We start from the raw sequence: 21,689 nt of genomic DNA on the forward strand, positions 1-21,689 counted from the left end.
TGAGGAGCTGAAGACTGTCCTTAGTGGAGGGTACCATCAGGAATGACAGCCTGCCAAGACTCTGAGACTGGTAAGTTGCATGGAGTGTACCCTCCCTGGCAATGCACTGAGTAGTTCAGTGTGTGGACAGGCAGTGCTGTTCCACTGGTAAGAAGAGGAATAGTCCAGTGTAACATCCAGCTGCCAAGCATGGCACCTTCACTTCTCTCCTTTTGAATTCTGGTGACTTTTGCCATTTCCTTCGGTGCAGACCTTAAGTGAAGAGGCATCTTAGCAATCTCCTGCTGTGTCAGCACTTCCACTACATGCATAATTAATGAAAGGAGATTTTTCATGTGCTATGGACTAGTGTCTGCAGCATGGAGAGTGTGGGAAGGCAGATGTAGTTATTTAGCTGTTTTTCTGCTTCACAGTCTGCCTGTAGTAGCGCTGCTTGATAGCACTGCTTTTTCCCGAAGAGGAATTAGCGCAACATCCCTACTATGTAGTAGGAGGAGGACAGGAAGAGTTGCATTTTAAAGCATTTATACCACATGTGGGGCTGTTTAGGTGTGTGTTTGTTTATTTGTTGTGCAGCAGTGTCTGGGAACATATTACATATACCCAGTAACTTAATATTGCTGGGCTGATCATGGTTGTTTTGTATTGGCAGCACTAGTTTGGTTAGAGAAAAATCTTCTGTGAACACTTTCATTTCATGCCAATTTTAATTATTTTCCAGTGGTAGCATGAATATATTATTAATATTACTGAGTTAGGCAGATTGCTTCCTCTCCATGACAGTTTGAAGTATTTTTTTTGCGTGGGCAAGAGGGACTTTTCCAGAAGTTGAAGAAGAAATAGTCAGATGTGGTGTAGCTTAATCTGTTTTATACTGAAATGAGAACATTTATATGGACTTCTGCACTAAATTGCTGCCTGCATTTGATTTATTTAGTTCGTTCTTTTAACTAAGCTACACATATATAAACCCTTCATTTCCATAAACCATATTTCACTGATCTGCAGTTCAGGGGAATTACTCCATTGATTCTGGAGCCCTGTGAACAAGTTAGGTTTGATTTGTTCCACCAAATATGAATCCCAGATCCATGATGTGCTTCTGGGCTCATCTGTGAGGAAGAAAGTTTTGCTATTACAAAAATTACAGATGAAATTATCAGACAGACTGACAAAACAAGTAGATTTGTTAGAGGAGGGCCTTGAAGCATATTTTAGAGAAGAACTTTTGTACAAATCATATTTCACAGGCCCACTACAGGCGACTTGGAAATATGTAATGAAGCAGTAAGCAATGCTAGGAAACCATTCAGGTGACCTCCAGTGACATAGTAAATATGCTGTAAATGACAAATTTACTGTCATTTCATCGAGCATCCTTCAGTTGGAGTGAATAGCTGTGACCAATCTACCTCTACAGAGGGTACTGCAGCCTTAAGCTGCATCGTTGCCCCCTAATGGCAACAGTGCAAACCTCTGAGTAAAAAAATCAGCTGGTTTTGAGTGGTCTTTTGTCTTTCACTCTAATATATTTGTATATAAAGCTTGATAAATGCTAAAAAATTTAAAGCTGGCCACAGGGTATTTATTAAAAGAAATCATTTAAAGAGCAGTCAAACATTTTCATTGCTTTCTCAGGTAATTGCTTTCCTGAAATATAGGAAAATAATCCTTTTGTGAATTTGCATCTCACTGGAAATTAAATTTTTGTCTGTAACAAGCATTTCACTTCTTAAAAAATTAAAAAGATCTGATAGCAAAATGAAAGTTTTATTGCACAAGTATTGCTCTCAGTAAACAGTGTTGTCCAGTCAAGGATGATGGGATACTTCAGTAGCACTGATCTTTCTTTTCAACATTGTGTTTTTTCTATAATTCTGTTTTTTCAGGCCCTTTAATAGTGACTTAGCAGACTACTGGATGCCTGTGGATTTGTACATCGGAGGAAAGGAGCATGCAGTTATGCACTTATTCTACGCAAGGTTCTTCAGCCATTTTTGCCATGATTTAAAGATGACAAAACACAAGTAAGCCTTTTATATTTCTATTAGAATCTTTCATATTTCATTTGACTTGCAAGATTATTAGTGGGCGTTGTTGTGATGGTGGAACATTACATTGAATAATTCATTACATTGAATTTTCCTGCTTTGTCAGTGCTTGGTTTCTCACAGTGAGTTGCCCTTCCTGTATGTGTTCATACATAACATTTTTATTGCATGAGTATTAAGTGGCTCAGAGCAAGTGATAAAATGCTGCTGTAGATTTCCAACATGCAAAAGCATGCACAAACTAGTAACTTGCGGCACTCTGTGTAGTGCTACTATTTCAAATTAGGTAACTTCCTGCCAGTAATAGCATTAATTTTGGTGGAACCATGCATATGTAAAAAACTAAGCACTCCTATAAGTCAATGCATTATTGGAGCTGAACAGTACAAAATATATTTTGATAAGCAAAAGCAGTATATTTATCTGATGACAATTTATTTTTTATTTAATTAATTTTATATAATTATTTTTAATTACTCTTGTTAAATATGCTGCTATAGCCTAATTCACTGTTCTCTGTTTTGGTTAAAGTTTGATGGAAGAAGGTGAGTCATCTGTTCTGTTCTTTGTCCTCTCAGATAGGTTCTGAGCTTAACATCCCCATTTCCACTAAAATTCTGCTCTTTTATACCCTAAAATGCCATCCTCAGCTTGGAGAGTACTAGTGTTGGAACAATGAAACATTGGCCCAGGCTCTGTCCTGTCCTCCAATCAGCAGAGATGGCTGAATAGATTGAATCAAAATGAGTGGCTCCATGAGAAAAATTGCTCAGTAATTTCTCAGCTCTCAGTTAATCTAAATTCGTTCTTTACAAGTATCCCCTCTAAAAACTTGATGTAGAAGTGGAGCCTAAATATATATGTCACTGAACTCGCTCAAATGCTGTAGTTTTGCTACAAAACTAGAAGTAGCTGTGAGCCAGAAAAAGACTAGTTCATGCAGCTAGCAGAATATTTCCCCAAGTTATTTAATAATTTTGATGAAAATGGGCAATGTGTTTTCAGAACTCATTCTTGGTTGTGCAGTAGTTTGCAGTGAAAGCTGCATTTGAAATATTGTATGTAGATGATTTGTGTACCTGTATTTCACTCCATTTGTCTGCAGCTTATGCAGCTGCAGCAGGAAGGCTGTTTCTTCTCTCTCAGAGTGAGCCTTTTGAAGCAGACCCTTTCTCTCAGAGGTGCTATCCCTTCAAGCAGAGAATTTCAGAGCTTTCCCTTGCAAGCAATTTTAGGCTTATTAATTCTACAAAAGACTTTACAATCCTAATCCATCAGTCATCTAGTGGAGCTGTAACACCCAGCAGCAAAATGTTCTTTTGCTAGTCAAAATCTTCAGCCTTCCAAAATAACATTAACTACAGTGGCTGAAGTATTGCCAACATAAAGTGAGATCACAGGGCAGGGGAGATTTCCTTGCAAAGTAAGTGGTTAACTTTGGTGTGCAAGTAAAAAGAAGGCATGGAAAGAGGCCAGCTGGACTGAAAAGGGACCTCCTCTGTGACCTTAAGAAGACCAAAAGAAGTGCAAGGAAAGCGGAAGTGAGGATGGGCTACCCCTGGAGGAAAGTAGAAGCATTGGCTGGGTAGGCAGCATGGATTATGGAAAGGTCATAGCTCATCTAGTATTGAAACTGGTGAAGAATGTGAAGGCAGTAAGAAGGGCTTCTGGAGATACATTGAAAGGACACCAAGGAAGACATTGGCCTGTTGCAAAATCGGACAAAGAGCCTAAGTGGAAAGGAAAGTCTTTGCCTTGGCCTTTGCTGTCAAGGTCTGTGCTTAGCAGGAAAGTTTGAAGGCAAGAGATACTACCCACTGTAGAGCAGGATTGAGTTAGGGTTCACTTAAGTAAGCCAGACACATACAAGTTCCGGGCACATGAAAGACAAGGTGACTGGGAGTAGCCACCACCAATCTTGGGATTTACCAAGAGGAAATTAAGCCCAACCTAATCTGCTTTCCTACTATAGTGAGGTGATTCCATCTGTGGATGAGGAGAGAGCTGTGCATATCTTTTACCATGACTTTAACAGAGCAGCTGGGGCTGTGCCATCTATGTGGAGAGGATTGCAACAGGGAAGGGCTTGGGGGTCCTGATGAACACCAAGTTAGACGTGAGTCAGCAACTGGCATGACAGTATACTCCACTAGCATATCCATGTCCAGTTTTGGTCATCTCTGCTCGTCATTCAGGAAGGAACAACTGGAATATTGTGTCTAGTTTTGAGCCCCTTACCCCAGTGTGAAGCACACTGTCGAACTGAAGAGGGTCTAGTGGAGGAGCACTGAGATAGTCAGGGGTTGGAGTATATGACATAGAAGAAGGGGCTAAGGGAGTTGGGTCTGTTCCCCATGGAGAAGAGAAGGCTAAGGAGGGAATGTAATTGCTATCTACTGCTGCCTAAAGTAGGTTCGTAGAGAAGATAGAACCAGACTTTTTTCACAGATGTACAGAGAAAGGAAGGGAGTAACAGTCACAGATTGCAGCAAGGTTCAGCTGGACAGAAGGAAAATAGTTTGGGCATGAAAGGTGATGAGGCTGGAACCATTTGACTTGAGACATTGTGGCAGCTCCATCATCGCATATTTTCAAAACTCAACTGGACAGGGCCCTTAACAACCTGAAGTTAAGTCTGATATGAGGAAAGAGTTGTACTAAATGACTTCCAAAGGTCCCTTCCAACCTTCATTATTCTAAGGACTCTGTGATTCTGTAGCTGTATTAGTTTGGAATGTGTTTTGTTCACAATCTGGTGTGACAGAGCAGTAGCACGAAAGCTGTGTAGCATAGACTGGTCTAAATACGGTAAATTGCAGAAGAAAACTCTTAACTCTAATGAAAAAAAATCCTTAAGAAGCGCTGACTATGTCTAGTGACATTGGCAGAAAAAAAATCGAAATTGCTTTCAGTAGAAGCAGTGTGCAAGACTGTGAGGAATTTCTTTGGCACCATGTACAACCTCAAGAACTGTTGCACATGTGAAGATCTGTTACAGCATCACCCTGAGGGCTGGGTATATGAACTCCTTTGACGTGTGTTCGAACTGCAAGTTGACTGTAACAAATTCATCATCAGGCACAAAATTGTTCACTTGCTTTAGCTCTATGCAAGGTAAAGCATTAGGTGCTTTGAAGCCATGAAGTCAAATTAGGATCTTGGTTTGATATGGAAATCATAACTCCCTTTATAAATATTACCATGTATTTTAAATGTTTTAGTGTTAATCAGAAGCCACTTTTGCTCAGTCTTCTGTTTGGACTGCTCAAGGGCTAGTCTGAAAGATCTGAAAAGTGTGACTAGAAACAGCAGGCTTATTGTTAGGAAGCTGAAAGTCATGATCTCGAAGCCTGCAGCTTGGGGGGAAAACACTAAAATGTTAAGAAACACTGCCCTCTTGTGCATTTTCAATCCTTCTCTAGTAGCTCAGCTCTTTTTCACTGATTAACCTAAGAAAATTCTGTTGTATCTCAGTTAATGAGAGCTGTTTAAAGTGTCATCTAGCATCCTTTAAAATGTTTATTATTCCCCTACTTATCTGTAATAAGTTTTCATCTTGATATGTTTTCTTAATGGAAATTTTCATTGTTTGGCTCCTATTCTCTGTCTTTCAAATCCATTGAAATATTTCTGGGTAGTCTTTAATTCTGTACTAATGGCTATTAATATAATAATGTGGTTGGAAACAGAAGTTAAGATTTCTGTCGTTTAGATTTTCAAAGCAAAGGCTCTTCAAATATGGTGTAATGATTATTGTAGAAATATTATAAGCAACATGTATGAAGTAGACATTTACAGACACACGTACCCTCATTGAAAATGCAGTGTTTGTAGACATTTAAAATTGTAAAGGTAAATAGCTTAAATATCCCCTAAAGATGAGGCATGGTCTTTTTTTTTTTTTGTATTTTAATGCATTAGACTGGAGATGGTGGGAAAGAAATGCTGCTCAATTTCTCAGTAATGACAAGGCAGAATAAATGGTACCCTCTGGGTATTCATACATGTGATATCAGATTAAGCCCAAATTGATGTCAATTTGTTCTAGCAGTCTGGTCTGTAAAATGCATTGGTTCTATAAATAATTCACAAGCCTGCAAGCCCTCCCAGCTGTGGCCACTGCTGGGAGAGGGGCCAGGTAGGCAGCTGGGGCCAGAAAACTCCTCCTCTGTTCCAGCTTAATCCACCATAGTGAGTGTGTGCTGACAGATTCGGTTACACCTGCTCGACTATGCTAGTACAAGTTATACAGAATTTGGTTCTCCCCTATACTTCAGTAATCAGTTCTGTCTGGTGAATAATTGGAAATGGAATCTAGTACATTCTCCCTGAACGATTATAAAGCAATAAAAAAGTTTATTGTTGCTGTTAAGTCAGCAGATTTGGTTCTGAGAGAGAGCAAATCTGCTGAGTAAGAAGGCACTATTTTCACATATCTGAGTTACAAAATAAAAAAAAGATATGTGTGTGAGAGAAATAGCTAATTCTGTGGGGGAATGATGGTACAGCTTCTCTGCATTCATTTAGGACCTTATCATTAGTGCTGCTTTTAAGCAAAAGCACTCAGCTGTTAACTGTATGGAATCTTGAATATTCAATATTGTTTTGCCTTCTTTTTTGCCTAAAATTATCAGCTTCCTTATCCTTCAGTCACCTCCACAAGGTTGCACAGCTATATCTAACAGCAGGTTTCACAACCCTCTGGACTCAGCTGGTAGTGACTGACCTAGTCTTGTCTTCACCAGGGCACAGCAGTCGGGCTCTCTTAGCCTTTCTAGAGGTGTAGGGTGCAAATACCTGCAGTGAGCTCCCTTGCTAGGGCTATGCTGCCTTCTGAACTCACTATTTTACCGCTGTGGCAGGCTCCGCAGAGTCCTTCAGACAGGTCATTTGTAATGGGATTGAAAGTCCTGCTGCTCACCCTGCACAGAGCAAAGCAAAGAGCATGAGGATGCAGCACTGAGCAGGAGTTCCTGATCCGTCACTCACGCTTGCCCTACCATTGCATGGTCCTATATAGAGGGATCCGTCTGTCATAGAGATGAACCTGTGTGTGAACATTACAGAAAGGAAAATGAGGGATTACACACTTCATGGCTAGCACAGCTGATCCTTCTCAGAGCTGTCAGGCAGACTTTGCAGGTGAGATGTGCAACATGATCAAGAGCTGTATATGGCCAAGGTCTCAGTGTGGATAATCCAGCATGAGCACAAACGAACTTCAGAGGCAGGTGAAGGCCTATCCCATTCCAGCAAACCTACAACCTGACACATGACCAAGTATTCCAAGGAACTCCAGACACCTCTTCTGTGCCAGAAATGTCAGTGTGTCTGAAAATGGCTTAATTCCATTATTTTCAGTGTTTTGGATCAGGAGATATTTATGATGCCATGACTGGGTGCTGCAGTATTTAGGTCATAATTGCATCACACTTGCTGTGCTGCAGCCCCTTGGCACTTCCCTTACACAGCCAAGAAATGCATCTCTGCCTTTGAAGGGGAATGTTTGAGGTGTGCAGTTTTATTAATGTGAATCCAAGTGTAACTCTGCATGTGAACATGAGATGGAGCCACCACAACACTGCCAAAATCACTGTGTATTCACAGTGCAGGGCTCAGTTTGGTTTAGAGCCCTGTGTTTAGTAGATGGGCTCTGGCTTTCTCATTTTGGGCATGTCTCCATACTCCTGCGGTGTCCCACTAGGAACACATGGTTGTTGTTTCTTTCCCCATACTTGGTAATGTATTTTGTATTGCATTTTTGTAGCCTCTGTCAGCGTAAACAAAAATAAGAAATGCTTGTTCCTGCATTCAGCTTTTAGTAACTTGGCATATGATCTGAACTAACTCTTTGTCATTAAAAATAAGTGTTCCTTGAAATATCACTTCCAGTGGAGAGCCCTATCTGATTTGGATGATCTGGCTACCTCATTAGCTTTATTTTAGATAGCAGGAAGTGTAGCTATTTTAATAACCGTCTGAGATCTTAAACAGACTGAAGTACTGAATGATAGGGGGAATTTTTTTTTTCTGTGGGGTAATGTCTCTAGTTTGTAGAAGAAATATATCCTAAACTGTTAAATCCTGAAGCATTTTCCCACCATTGTTGTTGTTAGGGTTACCAAGTTTTTGTTCCCAATTTTTACCTTCTAATTGACGTGGATAATTTATAATATTTATATATATATATATATATATATATTTTAGATTATTTTTGCATTCTACTTTTAAAAATAGTTTTTCTTGGTTTTGCTTCTGTTCTCATTCCCTTAAGTTCCTTTACCTCTAAACAACACGATTTTTCTGTCAACCTCTGAAATATTGTCTAGAAAATATTTATTGAGATGCTTGAATTGCTGCTCTTACTTAGCATTGTTGATAAAACCAGGTGGCATGGCAGAGACTCGTACTTCTTTGTGACTGAGTGATACATCAATGTCTGCCAGTACTTGCACAATATTTATAAGTATACAAAATATGCAAGGAAGGAAACTCATGTTCAAACTTGAACATGTTGAAGATAAAATATGAAGCCTGTCACTTTCTCCCCCAGTTTAAAGTTTTGTTTTCAAATATCTCCTTACTTCAGAGTCATCAAAAGTGTTCAGCGACTAGTTCTTGGAAGATATCCGCTTTAATACAGTAGAAACATGCGTAATTTTTATATAATTTAATAATACTTAAATTGTATTATTAAATTGCTTTGTTTTAAATTGTGAGATAAATTGTCATGTAATTTGTATTTCCTAATAATGTAAAATATTATATTAACTCCTTAAAAGTGAGTCATGTTTTGAATTATGACTTTTTTGTACATGTGAAATAAAATGTGTCTGGTTTTACTATTTCTTTTTTAGATGGGTATATTCTGGCTTTTTAAAAAAATATTAATAGGAATAATGCATCCTTTTTACATAAGTTGTTTTGTGTGTATTTGAGGCTTCATGAGGTAAACGTGTAGAGAATTCAGATGGTTTAATGTTGAGCACACATGAGCATTAGGATGTGCAAGTCAGTATTAACCAGTGCTGATGATCATGTTCTCCAAAATGATGGTCACTGATGTCCCTGTGTTGGAGGATCCCATGAGAAGGCTCCCAGACTATGTACGCCTTGTGGGAATGGCTTCATACTTCCTCCTTCCCTGGCCCCTGCTGTTCTTGAGGCTGCTGTTGGAACTGCCTTACTTTCCTGTCCTACTGAGTGGGAACCAAAAGCTTTAGAGATTAATTTTGTTGCCTCTTCTTCAGTGTAAACAGTGACAGGCATGTGACTCAATGCATTGGAAATGCAAGATCATTAAAGGAGGGGGACGCAATAGTGTGTCAGCCAGAGCAGTGTTTACTTAGAGTTTATTTCTTGCTGAGTGCACTACTGCCCTTCAAGGCTCTTTTTAGCCCTATCATATACTCATTTCATGAGAGTTTACTCTTCCTGATGTAAATTTTCCTAGGAAAGTGCTAAAAAATTGATGCACTGAGATATGAACTTTCCAGTACTGCCCTTTTTCTAGTGTATTTTTTCATACAGCCAGGCCTTCCCAGCTGATTCTGCAAAGGGACAAGGCACATGGGTGCTTATGTTAGAGAAACTGTCTTATCTGTTTATAGAAAGAAATGTGCAACAACATTTTGATTTTTCCAAAATCCTGTGCTCCTCAAGAGAAGCTGGAACTAAATATTTGTAAGACAATGAGGCCAGGTACTTGAATGCTTTTACACAAGGGATTTAGCTTGAAGTTGGGGAAATTGTAGGGCCAAGAAACTTCTGTGTATTATCCATATGCTAATTTGAAAAGTGATGTTAGAATAACTTAGTACTAAATCAGGGTGCAAGAATGTGAGTGGAATGCAAATAAATACTTATAACTTGCCAGGCAACCACCATGAATAAATGCACAAAGTACTCTTTCTAAGGTGACAACTATTTATGTGTAGTCAACTTGAAATTCTTGTTTCATTAAAAAATTGTGCCTGATTGGCTCAACACCTGAGGCTTATCATAAAGTATGCTTTTGACAGTTCTTTTCAACAGAGAAGTTTCTTTTTCCTTCCATCCTTAGGGAGCCGTTCCATAAGCTCTTGGTTCAAGGTCTTATCAAGAATCAGACATTCAGACTAAAAACAACAGGCCAGTGTTTGAAGAAAGAGGAGGTTGATCTCACTGGTAAGAGAAACTGCATGGGAAAATCGACATAGGTGTATCCCTAAAGCCAAAGACTGCTTCAGTGTACAAGTCTCAGTGCTGGGAAAATTTGGAAGAGAAAATGAATCCTTCTAATATTTAAACTGGAGAGCAACTTCTGTGAGTTTTGGATTCACACATACTGCTGAGTGCACAGAGATCCTACTAATCCAGCAGCTTTTAATTGCATCCAAACACAGAAACAGTGCCATGGTATTATTTTAGCTCCAGTGTAGTCCAAGAGATCAAAAGTCAGTTTGGTTAAGACAGTGCTCAGCAGCCTGCTGAATGGAGTCAGTTAGTCCCGGACCTACAAAAACATCATGGCAAAACTAACACAGGTGCAGGTGTATTCAGTAGATATTAGGAATGTAGAACTTGAAGGAAACAGTGCTATTTTTCAAGTTCTTTCCAGAGCCTTCACTGCATAAACTGGATCAGCAAGTCACTGCTATGGCACCTGTAGCAACAAAAATGGTTTGGTCATATTTGCCTCTTGTAAGCATTCCTTTCATACATCCTTGTTACCACTGGATACAAACCCTGTAAGTCAGTTAAAAATCAACCAACCAACCCACCCACCCTCTTAAGTTTTGCCACTGTTATCCTATTTTCTTCTAGAAAAGATTGGGCTTTTTTGTAGCAGAGGGTTTACTCAGTTGCACCTTTTTAAGTATAAATGTCCCATTCTGTCTCTAAATTCATGCAAGAGAAAGCACACTCTTTTCAGGATAGCTTACTGCAATTGAAACCTATAAATCCAGTATTTTTAAAAGCTAAGTACAGGTCAGAATTGTATCAAATTAAACCTATCTAGGAAGTTTTAAATGTCATGGTTATAGCAAAGTTTAAATGTCAGGAGCTGTCAAGGCAGCACTTAGGATGCATGCCAGATACAGCTTCCAAATAGTAGGAGACTTTTTGTCATGATGTGATGGAAGCATTGGGATATCACTGGTGTTAAAACATTAACATAGGAAAGCTTTGGGAGGGAAAAGAGTACTTAGAATGGGTGGTATACCTCTTTAAGCTGTTTTGGAAAAAAAACCCAAAACACTAGCAATAGTTGTTTCTCCTCATGCTTAGGGAACAAAATTATTTGCTGTTACAAGTGAGCAAAATTTGTTTCAGTATTTCCTCTATGTCTTAATACTCAGGAACTGAGCCAGTTCACCTAAAAACTGGTGAGAAGCTCCAAGTTGCTTGGGAAAAAATGAGCAAATCTAAGTACAATGGAATAGACCCTGAGGAAATAGTGAAAGCATATGGCATTGACACCCTGCGTCTTTACATTCTGTTTGCTGCTCCTCCAGAACAGGACATTCTGTGGGATGCCAAAAGTAAGTCAGATTGTTTCTGTTGTTTGTTTTGTTGTGGGTTTATTTCTTTTTTCTCAGGTGTTATATTTTAAACACAAAATTAATACCATTCTTGATGCCCAGGTTTTGGGAAAAAATGAATCAAAGAAGTATCATAAGCAAGTTTTATTGCTTGTTTCTTTTAAAAGACAGAGGGTCACAAAGCTGTTACTGAGAGGCAAACTTGCAAGATTATTGCAAGCAGCTTACCTCTTGTAAAGTAAAAGCACATATGAAAAGCACTTCTTAAGTTGTATTTTCTTCTGAAAACTTGGGCCTCATTGTCTTTTTTTAATTAGCAATGATTGATTAACTGAAATTTATTATTTTATTCTTTATAATCTGTTTTTCTAATCATATCAGATCACAGATACAACTTTACAATATTTTATTTCTGTTTATTAACACACATGCAATATCTTTTGTAAGATGGACTATGAAATACTTCTCAGAAGAATCTCATTAGAAGATAATCAGAGTTCCTTGTAATTAGTATTTCTAGATACGACATTTTTATGAGCTCACTTCTTGATTAAGTGAACAGTTTCCCTCCTGTGTACTTATTTACTCCTATCATGCAATTCCTCATACTGACACGTCTTAATTTCTTTTATCTACTGTGGTTCATACACTTTAATGTAGTATTATACATTTCACCTTCTTGTTGCATAAGGCTTTAATAAAACACTCCATGCCTGGTTTCAAAAAGTGTAGTTCTTCATTTTTTCATGTGTTAAGTTCTTGCCACTTAGTTCAGCCTGCACTAAACATTATTTCAGTTGTGTCTGTCATGCTTTATATTCATGTGTGTTCTTTTATATATTATTGCACTACTCTGCGTACTGGAGGAGTGAGCTTTATGAGTTCTCAGTTGGCTTTCTGTCACCATCTAATCGCAACAGTAGAGAGCTAGGCATTTGAAAAGATCTTTTAAAAAATTGAACCACTTAGAATCAAGCCTTAACAGCTGCATCCCATACACAACACAGGTACACAAATTCCCTCTCAGGCAGCTGATTCAGTGATGTACAATCTTTTTGCTGTATTTTTTGATGTTGAAAATGCAATAATTAAATTACTGTGAGAACAGCATGTACCAAATCTGAGTTGCAAAGTATACGAGAACTTGGTGATTAAATATTTTTTAAGAAAGCTAAACACATGCAGTTATAATACTAGCAAATATACATTCAGTCATTCAAGCCAACCTGTTTACCACTTGAGAAACAGAAAGAAAGATTTCAGAGTCATCTCAAGTTAAGAGTATTGGAAAATGTAAACAAAAAGGAGATTTTAGCAGCCTAAAGATATTTCCAGGGGAGAAGAAAATAGCAAGTAGGTGAAAAGCATCTCTTAAATCTTTAAGCTTTGGTCTGAACTTCTTAATGATAACAAAATTATGAATGTTTAATTTGAAGAAATCAAGCAGGTTGTGTTGGGTTTGACCTTGGGCCGGATGTGAGGTACCCACCAAGCTGCTCTATCACTCCTTGCTTTTCAACTGGACAGGGAGAGAAAAGTGCAATAAAAGGCTTGTGGGTTGAGATAAGGACAAGGAGATCACTCAGCAGTTGCCATCCTGGACAAAACAGACTCGACTGAGAAATTAATTTAATGTGTTATCAATTAAAATTAGAGTGGAGTAATGAGAAGTAAAACCAAATTTACATCTTCCTCTCACCTCTCTCTTCTTCCTGGGCTCAACTGGCTCTGTTGGACATGGGGGAAGCTCCTAGCAGCTTCCCAAAGAAGCCATCCTTGTAGCCCCTCTCTACCAAAACTTTGCCGCACAAAGCCATTACAGAAAATTATCTCATTCAAAGAATATTAAATAGTGGTTCTCAGTTGTCATGGTCCTTCTCTTCACTGGATGTGTTTTGATAGCCTTTTGATGATTGCCCTTCAGACTAGATTCCTTGTCCTTTTTTTGGTGGACATCAAGGCAGGGCCTCATGTCCTTCTCTCCCATGGTGTGAGCAGGCATGGAATAGGACCAATGCCTTCAGGGTCAAGGTGAGCAGCTTCATAGTCTCCCCATCCCAAACTAAGCTGTGTCAAAAGAGGGTACCAAGGATCAGAGCCTGTACTCACTAGCACAATAGCATCTCTGTAGCAACGAAAGTATACATACTTTCTAAAATCAAATTTGAAAAGAAACTTCTCCATTTGAAAAAAATATGTGTGTGCATACCTCTGTGTGCGTGTGTATATGCGTGTATATATGTATGTATGTTTGTATTCTTCCATGAGTTCAAAAACTGAGACCACATACAGCTCCTTTGTGGAGTCATTAAAACACAAGATGAACGTTCTAGAATTGACGTAACATTGGATTATTTTACAGATTTCAGCAAATATTCTATGCTGTATTTTTGCTATGTATATGTTTTAGAGTCATTGCAGAAAAATGCTTCTACTGATTTTTTTTTCTATTAAAGCAACTCAGCATTACTTGTAAAGACATTTTTAATTACATTGATATCTTTCATTTAAAATACAGAGGGGGTTTTTTTAATGTTAAACTTAACTGTTCTGTTCCTGCTTTTCTTTAAAGTTTGGGATTCTTTAATTGTAACTTTAATTTGTTTCTGAAATCTTTCATTAATCTCAGCTGATGCTATGCCGGGCGTTCAGAGATGGCAGACGCGCCTCTGGGCACTTGTAACCAAACTTATTGAAGCCAGGACTTCAGGAACCGTGCCCAATCCTGAGCTTCTGAATAAGAAAGAGAAGGCTGAAGCCAGAAAGATCTGGGAGCAGAAGAATCTGGTGATTTCTGAGGTTGAAAGAAACACTTTATACATAGTTTCTAAATGACTAAATGAGTTGCTTCTTATGCTAAAACCATATGTTTGACTTACAGAGCCAAAAGCTTTTTCCATTATTTTTAAGTGAATTATTCTCTGTGTAAATAATTTCATCTACCTACAAATTATTTAAAGGATGTATGCCTCATTTAAGGGATGAAATGTTATGGCATTAAAATGTTACCAATCTGGGATTCGAGTAACTCCATTTTCAGTAGCAAAACTGTAGGTGAGTTCTGTAGGTTACCCCTAACAAAAGCTTTTGATCTGTTTGCTTCATATCTCATTATTATGCCTGCTATTTGATATAGAACAAAAAAAGCCACTGGTGAAAATGTATTAGCATATCCTTAAAAAAAATACTGAAATGGTTGTTTGTCTCTTGTTATGTTTTGTCTCCTGCTGTGATTAGCATCAATTCAATTATCCAAGACTCAGAAGGAGACATAAATACCTGCAAAATTAACGTAAAGTGTTTTTTTATGGATAAAAACTTTTGCTGTTTTAAACCCTGCTGTGAAGGATATTCCAGATCATTTAACAGACTTTATAATTCTAGTCTTGTAATCTATGAACAAGCTTTCACCAGAATAAATGGATTTACAAGAGAGAAGGTCTCTTGTTAGGGGCAAAGGGAAGATATTTTATTAAAGGAAATAAAGGGTGACTAAGGCACATTTTTCATAGCATTGATTGAAGCTTTTTAAATCCTGAAACAAAAGGGAAGCTAATCAGTAGTATTTTTATATGACTGTTATTTTCCCATACACACATGATTGTACATATGATGTGTTTGCCTACCAAAGTGATTTTCATGTAAGAGGTAAGATGCACATATTTCACAAATTGAAATTGATTATCAGTAATTGTTTTTCATTTAAAAACCCAGTATTCCAAGTTTGAGAATTTTAAGTAAATAATGATAGACCTTTTCTTCTAACACAAGGTAACTGACTACTTCACAAAGGATCATTTGTTTAATGCAGCTATTTCCCGATTGATGAGCCTCACTAATGTACTCCACGTAAGTATGTGATATTAAAGCATTTCCTTTTCTCTCAGATGCTGTTCCTTTACAGTCAGTCTTTATACAAAGCAGGAGCTGCCTGAGCTATAGTCCAGCTTTCTGTATGTCATTAACTTCATAACCAGTGTTCTTAAGTCAAGAGCCTTGTTGAGTTAACCAGTTCAAAAGCAGCATGTTCTAGTATCACTGTAACCCTGAAATAGAAACAATTTTGCAGGAGGATCTTGATGGTATTAGATCCACTAGATTCTGATGTTTATGTCTACGCCCTGTTATTTCAAGAGGATACATTTTGTTTAGTTCGGTTCTTTGTTCTCTTGATTTTAGCCAAGTTGCACAGGTAGCCAGGTATAGTGGTACCTTATAGAACTGCCAAGCATTCTGATTTTAAGAGGGTTATTCTTTGCAAGGAAAATCACACATGGTCAGTCCTGAAAGATATCTTACACTGCTGAACTTAAGATTTTTAATTCAGATTATGTTGCTTATCAGCCAGTGGTGATGGATGAAATATAATAAGCTATTATCATTATTTTTGTTACTGCTCTTCGACCTGGTTGAGCAATTCTTCAGGCATATAATGGTATAGACCAGAAATTAAACATCATTTTGAAAGTTTCAACTTCTTTATTTAAATACCATTTCCTACCTTATGGATTCCAAGAAGCTTATTGGCAAAATCAAGGAATTTAACAAAAAGTTAAGTAGGTTGTACACAGGTGCTGTACTGAGGTAACTTACGTCTGATGTACTGTATGGTGTTGGGAAGGTAACATGCAGTTGTTTATCTCCAACTCAGTGATTCATTGGCATTTGGGGCTAGTGGATGGTGGAGTTAATGTTAAAAAAAAGTTAAAACTCTGTCCTACAGACAGCCAGATACTTGAACACTGATGTATTTCTTGACCAAAGAAGTCAGTGCAGTATCTCTGAAGAACGAGTTTCCATATCGCATGCTGACTTTTCCTCTTTTGCTCCCAGTTAAAAGGAGAAAGTGGAGAGATGGGCAAGGATTAAATATTGAAAGCAGGTAGCAGTTACTAAAACTCACTCAAATATAGTTTGCACTGACCCTGTTTGTATCAGTGATAAGAAGATGCCCTCTGACAATTGAGGTCAAGCAAATTACTGGTTTTGGACAATTTACTAGTTGATGAGAATGGGAGTCCATCACATCAAATAATTCTCATAAGATGACATGTATTGGCATTTTTCTGTGCTGTTTCATTAGAGGGATAAATTACAGAATAAATGCAGCAGCTGAATTGGCCATGGGATATAATCTCTTACACAGACAAAGAAAGAAAAACTTCATCTGATTACTTTTGGTGATATGTCTTTTCTTTTAAGTTTCTTTTATGTTTTCTGTAAGTTAAGTTAAATGGAGAAATTAAGTTCAGATTTTGTCAGTCACATACCTTTTGCCAGAAATTGGATATTTTCTATATTAGAGAATCCAGACACTTTACTAAAACAATCAGAACATCAAACTGTAAAAGACTTTGCTGTGCTTTTGATTCCCAAAGCTTCCATCAGCTGTAAAACCTCACTTTGTCACTAAATTCAGCTTTACTTAAGCTGATCTATGTTCCTGTACAACTGAACCTTTTCCCAACAAAACCCATGCTGCATTCAGCACAGTTTGACTCTCATAGACAAGTACTCACGTCTTCTCAGATAGTTCTGGCTTTGCCTAAGATTGCACTTCTAGAAAAGAGAGCACTCAAAGTGATTTTGAGGGTCACTGTTGTCCACGAGTGTGTGTTCAGACTCCTATGCTAGAGCAGATCCCCAAGGGTCCTCCTCAGCCACTTTAGGATTAGCTTCTAAATGTTAGAGAGTGCTCTATGACCAAGGGTTGTGATTTTAATTCTCCATTTTCATAAGTTTCCAATTTATTGTGAAATTACACTCTCTTCAGCACAGACATTGATTTTAGGTTTTATCACTGCATTTTCTTCTTAATTAAACTACTTCCTCCCCCTGCCTCAGAATGTTAACGGTTTGTTTCTTTTTCCTTGTCTTTTCACTCAGCAAGCTCCTCGGCTTCTTGTTCTTCACAGCACAGAATTTGAAGATGCTTTGGCTTCACTCTGCATTATGGTTGCACCTATGGCTCCTCACATTGCATCAGAAATGTGGAAAGGTATTTATGAACTTTATATAGATGTTTTAGGAAAAATGACGAGAAATTTACAAAAATGTCTGTACTTAGTACATGTGTCACTTATCTCTGAATTCTTCATCTAGCTTGTCACCTTCTGTCAATATTGTTGAATAAACTTGACCCTTGTGGTATTCCCACATCTCTCTTTTCTGCCTTTGGTTTGTTTTTCCTTGCATACAGAGGTGCATTTTTTGAAACTAGGCAGAGAAAGGGAGAAAGAAGAAAAATTCAAGACAGGACCTGCATGAGGAATTCATGTCAGCTGCTAACGGCTCCTGAATATGGATGACATTATTAAGAGCTGAACACCAGGACAGAAACAGCCCTTTTTCAAATAACTGTTTCAGAGTCTTTGGACTACAAATATTTTCTTTCAGGAAAGAGAACCATATCAGAGGGCTGGATACTAAAAAGCCTAAAGGGGTATTCAATAAAAATTGTACCCTTTTAGAATGCCCAGAGACTGAGGGACATTATGCTGTAAATTAACCTGCCATGGAGAATGGGAATGATAGACAGGATATCTTTTTTAAGATCTGTCACAGTTGTACAGGTCTGAATACCAAGTGGGCTAAGTTGCATGGTGCTGATACAGTTAAAGCCTGTGAATAAGGGATGTGCATGCCAGAGTTCAGCAGCTGATTTTAAGGTTTATTGGGAAAAGTCCCAAGATGCATGTGGGAAGATAGGAATATATTCTGTATTGTGGCTGGCCACAAAATGCTGTGTGGTTTTGGACCTAATATTAGCTTTTGGATACTGTTTTAATGGTTTTATTTTCAACAGTCATCCCAAAACATTGTGCATTCAAGTGTTTGCAGAGCAGTGCTGCTAAACTGATCATGTTTCTGTGTAATTTTAATTTTCAAGGAGAGATTGCTCTTCTTCAAAGCAGTAACATGGAGGCAGACCCTATGGAAAAAACAAGATATACGAGGGAAAGTGGGTTGGGTTTTTTGCATGTGTTTTCATTTCCAGTGATTTTAAAATGTCTTAATAGAAGTTTAACTGTCTAGAATGAAGAGTGGCATCAGACATGATCCATCTGGCCTTATACTATGAAGTGTCATCTAATTAAAATAATACTAAATAAAAGTAATTAGCACTACTGTTTTCCACATTGGCTGAGATGGAGGCAGACGAGATCTGGGATAATTGCTTACACATACAGTGCCTTCTGAACTTGGAATTCTAATACATTTTAGGAAATACAGAATTATCAACTATGGTTGATAAAATGACAAAGAGCTCTAGGGTATCTTAATTAACAACTTGTCAAACATAAACCTTAATCCTGTAGCATTTTGAATGTTAGAGAAGGAAGTATTTTCTTGCTACTAAAATCACTGGAGAATTAAAATGATAAACATTTTCTGGATCTCCCTCTGATGTGAATGAAAAGGAAGCATATAAAAATTGGAAGTGTATTGTCGTCAGCCTCTGTCTGCATTTAAAGATAAAATTTTACTTGTGTGGTCCAGAGACATGTGCATTGTAATTCAGTGCAGCAATTCTAAAAAACCATTGTGTGTTGATTATTGCCTGAAGAATTTTATTACGAAATTTGAAAATCACAGAATCTTTTAGTATGGTGATCATTGCATTATATTGAAGTTATTAAACAATTTTATCAGGAGAATGTACGTACATTTAACTGCTGCATTGTGGTAAGAAGACTGTATTGTTTTGAAATAGCCAACATCTTGCAATTCTGTCCTGGGATTGGGATTTCATATTAAAGGTTCCCCAAGTTCATGTTTTGAATTGCACTCTGGTTCCCCCAAGTCCTGTTGCTCTTCTGATGTAACCCGTTTCTTAAACTTTGTTGCATATAGGTGATGATGCCTTATTGTTTTAAATGATTTCAATATGAAAGTTAAGGTTTCTAAATACTCTGTTTAGTTTTCACCATGCTTTAGTTCTCCAAACACAGACCAAGTCTCTCCTTTTGCACCTTGGTTTTGCATCTAAATGTCAGGATAATGCTGCTTCCTCTCTCGTAAATTAGTCAGGAAAAGGAATTTGTATACTGTTCTATAAATTGCACCTATAGCAGTGGACCCCACTCTTTGATGGAAACTGCTTGAATACTGTTCTGTAAGTGCCTCACCTTTCAGCAGCTGAACAGCAGCAACCCAGTGTTTGATAGTCTGTGTTTGAAGAAGTTTTCTCTCCAGTTTTTGGTATTTTGGTGTGTCAGCCTAATGGTGTTAACTGTGCAGTGAATGCACTGGTTTATCGCTCAATAACATAAAAAGCAGCCATAGCCCCTCAGTGTGGGAAGAGTTCATCCGGCTGATATCTTGGCAGTTTATGAACACTAACAGGATGAGGAAATCAGTTTCCTTCCTGAAACCTTGTATCTAAGGAATATACAGACACCATTTGAGACTTTTTTTTTAGTTTGTTTGTAGTACTATGGTATTTTGCTGTTCAGAAAAGGATATGAAACTGCTTATTGTGAGTTGTTAATTTTTTACTACAGATGGCACATGAAAGATATGTACACCTTTGATAAACACATCTTAGGAAATACTGAAATTAAACATAATTTTTGGAATTTTTAATGGTATCATTGTCTTAGCAATGTTTCAACCATCACTACAATGGCTCTTTCGCAAGAATTTGTCTGAATTCAGCCCTTGATCAAGAAGGCTTCTGTAAAGAATGGAGTTGAGTGAAAGCTAATTGACGTAGATTTTAACTGAAAATCTGAATGTAGAAATCCCCCTTCACAAATCCAAGAAGAAACATGATTTGGAGTTTAAAAAGATATTTTTTCCTCTGCAAGAGTAATAACCTGAAAGGAAGGAGAGCAAGTCTTTCAAATGGAGGAAGACAGATTGTCTTAAGAAGGTTAAAAGATTTGTGTGGAGTTTGCTGGGTTGCAAGCACATCCTAGAGTTAGATTACCGTAAGACAGGCTTTCCACAATCTAATTCTGTACTACTATACCAGTGGTATAACACAACTTTTCTCAGAGCTGTTTGGAAACAGCCATTACCATTTCTTTGAGATTGCAGACTGTTTCACACATGACTGACTGACATGTTCTTCCTGAGCTGCAGAAAGGCATTTCAGATATGTAATTTGCCTGAATCTGTCAAACAAGAGATTCATTAAATAGTAAAAAGCATATCAAGAACAAAGTAACATGGTAACAATGCCAGAAAGAGGCTGCATGGGCAAGTAGGTACTCACCCAAAATGCCTCTCCACTTGCCCTTACACACTTTTGATGTGAGCTTTTTAAAACCTTTTTCTGCTTGTCTGCTAGTGTGGTGGATTTTACCTAATACAGATTTCTATTGTTTCTATTTAGCTAAATCCAAAAACTAGCAGTATTTGGATATTCACCCTTACAGTCGTCTTATACTTCCCCCTCTAATTTTCTTATATTTTCTGTTAGAAATACCCTAGTCCTAAACTCTGATACTGCCATTGTTTCAGAGGTTTTCATTAGCTTCCTTTTATCACCCATTAAGGCTTCCATCTTCCTTCCCTTTTCTGCTTTAACCTTTCAGTGCCAGGGCTTGTCCCATGCCAGCTCTTTTTCAATTTACTTCATAATCACAGCTTTTTCTCTCATCTACATAATTTTGTGTCCAAGTAGCTGCACAATTACTGGCATTTTGCAGATAATTTTTTCCACTGGTTTCCTTTCTGTAAGACTAGAGTTACCTTGCTGTTCCAACATCTTGCTGATACACAATTGCTCCCACATCTTCCTTCTTAACTCTCTTTAAAATGAGAATCTGCTCTTCCCTGTCAAATAGCACCTTAGGGGAAGTATTATTCTTATGAAATACTCATGTAATGCTAGTAAAACATTGCCCTGAGCTGAAAAGTTGTTAGACTGGTCCTGTCCCCTCTTTCTCTCAATTCACTAATTTACAGTAATACAGTACTCATTTAACATGCTGTTTTGAATTGGGTTCCAATGCTGTGAGTTACTGGTTAGGGAAACCTTGCTCTAGTATTAGCTTGCCAGTCAGTAGAAGATCATTGAAACAGATCTGATAGAAAGGTCAGGGCTTCAGATTGAGCACAAGTATTGTCTTTGATCTGTCCTGTACAGATGGGTACCTATAAGTAA

At 37.8% G+C, this 21,689-nt stretch overlaps 1 protein-coding gene across 2 annotated transcripts in view; it reads left to right on the top strand.

Moving 5' to 3' along the window:
- LARS2 (leucyl-tRNA synthetase 2, mitochondrial) overlaps positions 1 to 21,689 on the top strand; it is a 95,587-nt gene that overhangs the window by 65,683 nt on the left and 8,215 nt on the right. For both annotated transcript variants that reach the window (XM_085051364.1, XM_085051365.1), the window contains exons 14-19: positions 1,890 to 2,027; positions 10,114 to 10,217; positions 11,393 to 11,575; positions 14,205 to 14,374; positions 15,347 to 15,424; positions 17,462 to 17,573. In XM_085051364.1, the coding sequence (XP_084907490.1) occupies positions 1,890 to 2,027; positions 10,114 to 10,217; positions 11,393 to 11,575; positions 14,205 to 14,374; positions 15,347 to 15,424; positions 17,462 to 17,573 (785 nt within the window). The remainder of the gene's footprint in view (positions 1 to 1,889; positions 2,028 to 10,113; positions 10,218 to 11,392; positions 11,576 to 14,204; positions 14,375 to 15,346; positions 15,425 to 17,461; positions 17,574 to 21,689) is intronic.

Source organism: Lichenostomus cassidix, chromosome 2 (assembly GCF_008360975.1).
Source record: "Lichenostomus cassidix isolate B80296 chromosome 2, HeHo_3.0, whole genome shotgun sequence".
Classification (NCBI taxonomy): domain Eukaryota; kingdom Metazoa; phylum Chordata; class Aves; order Passeriformes; family Meliphagidae; genus Lichenostomus; species Lichenostomus cassidix.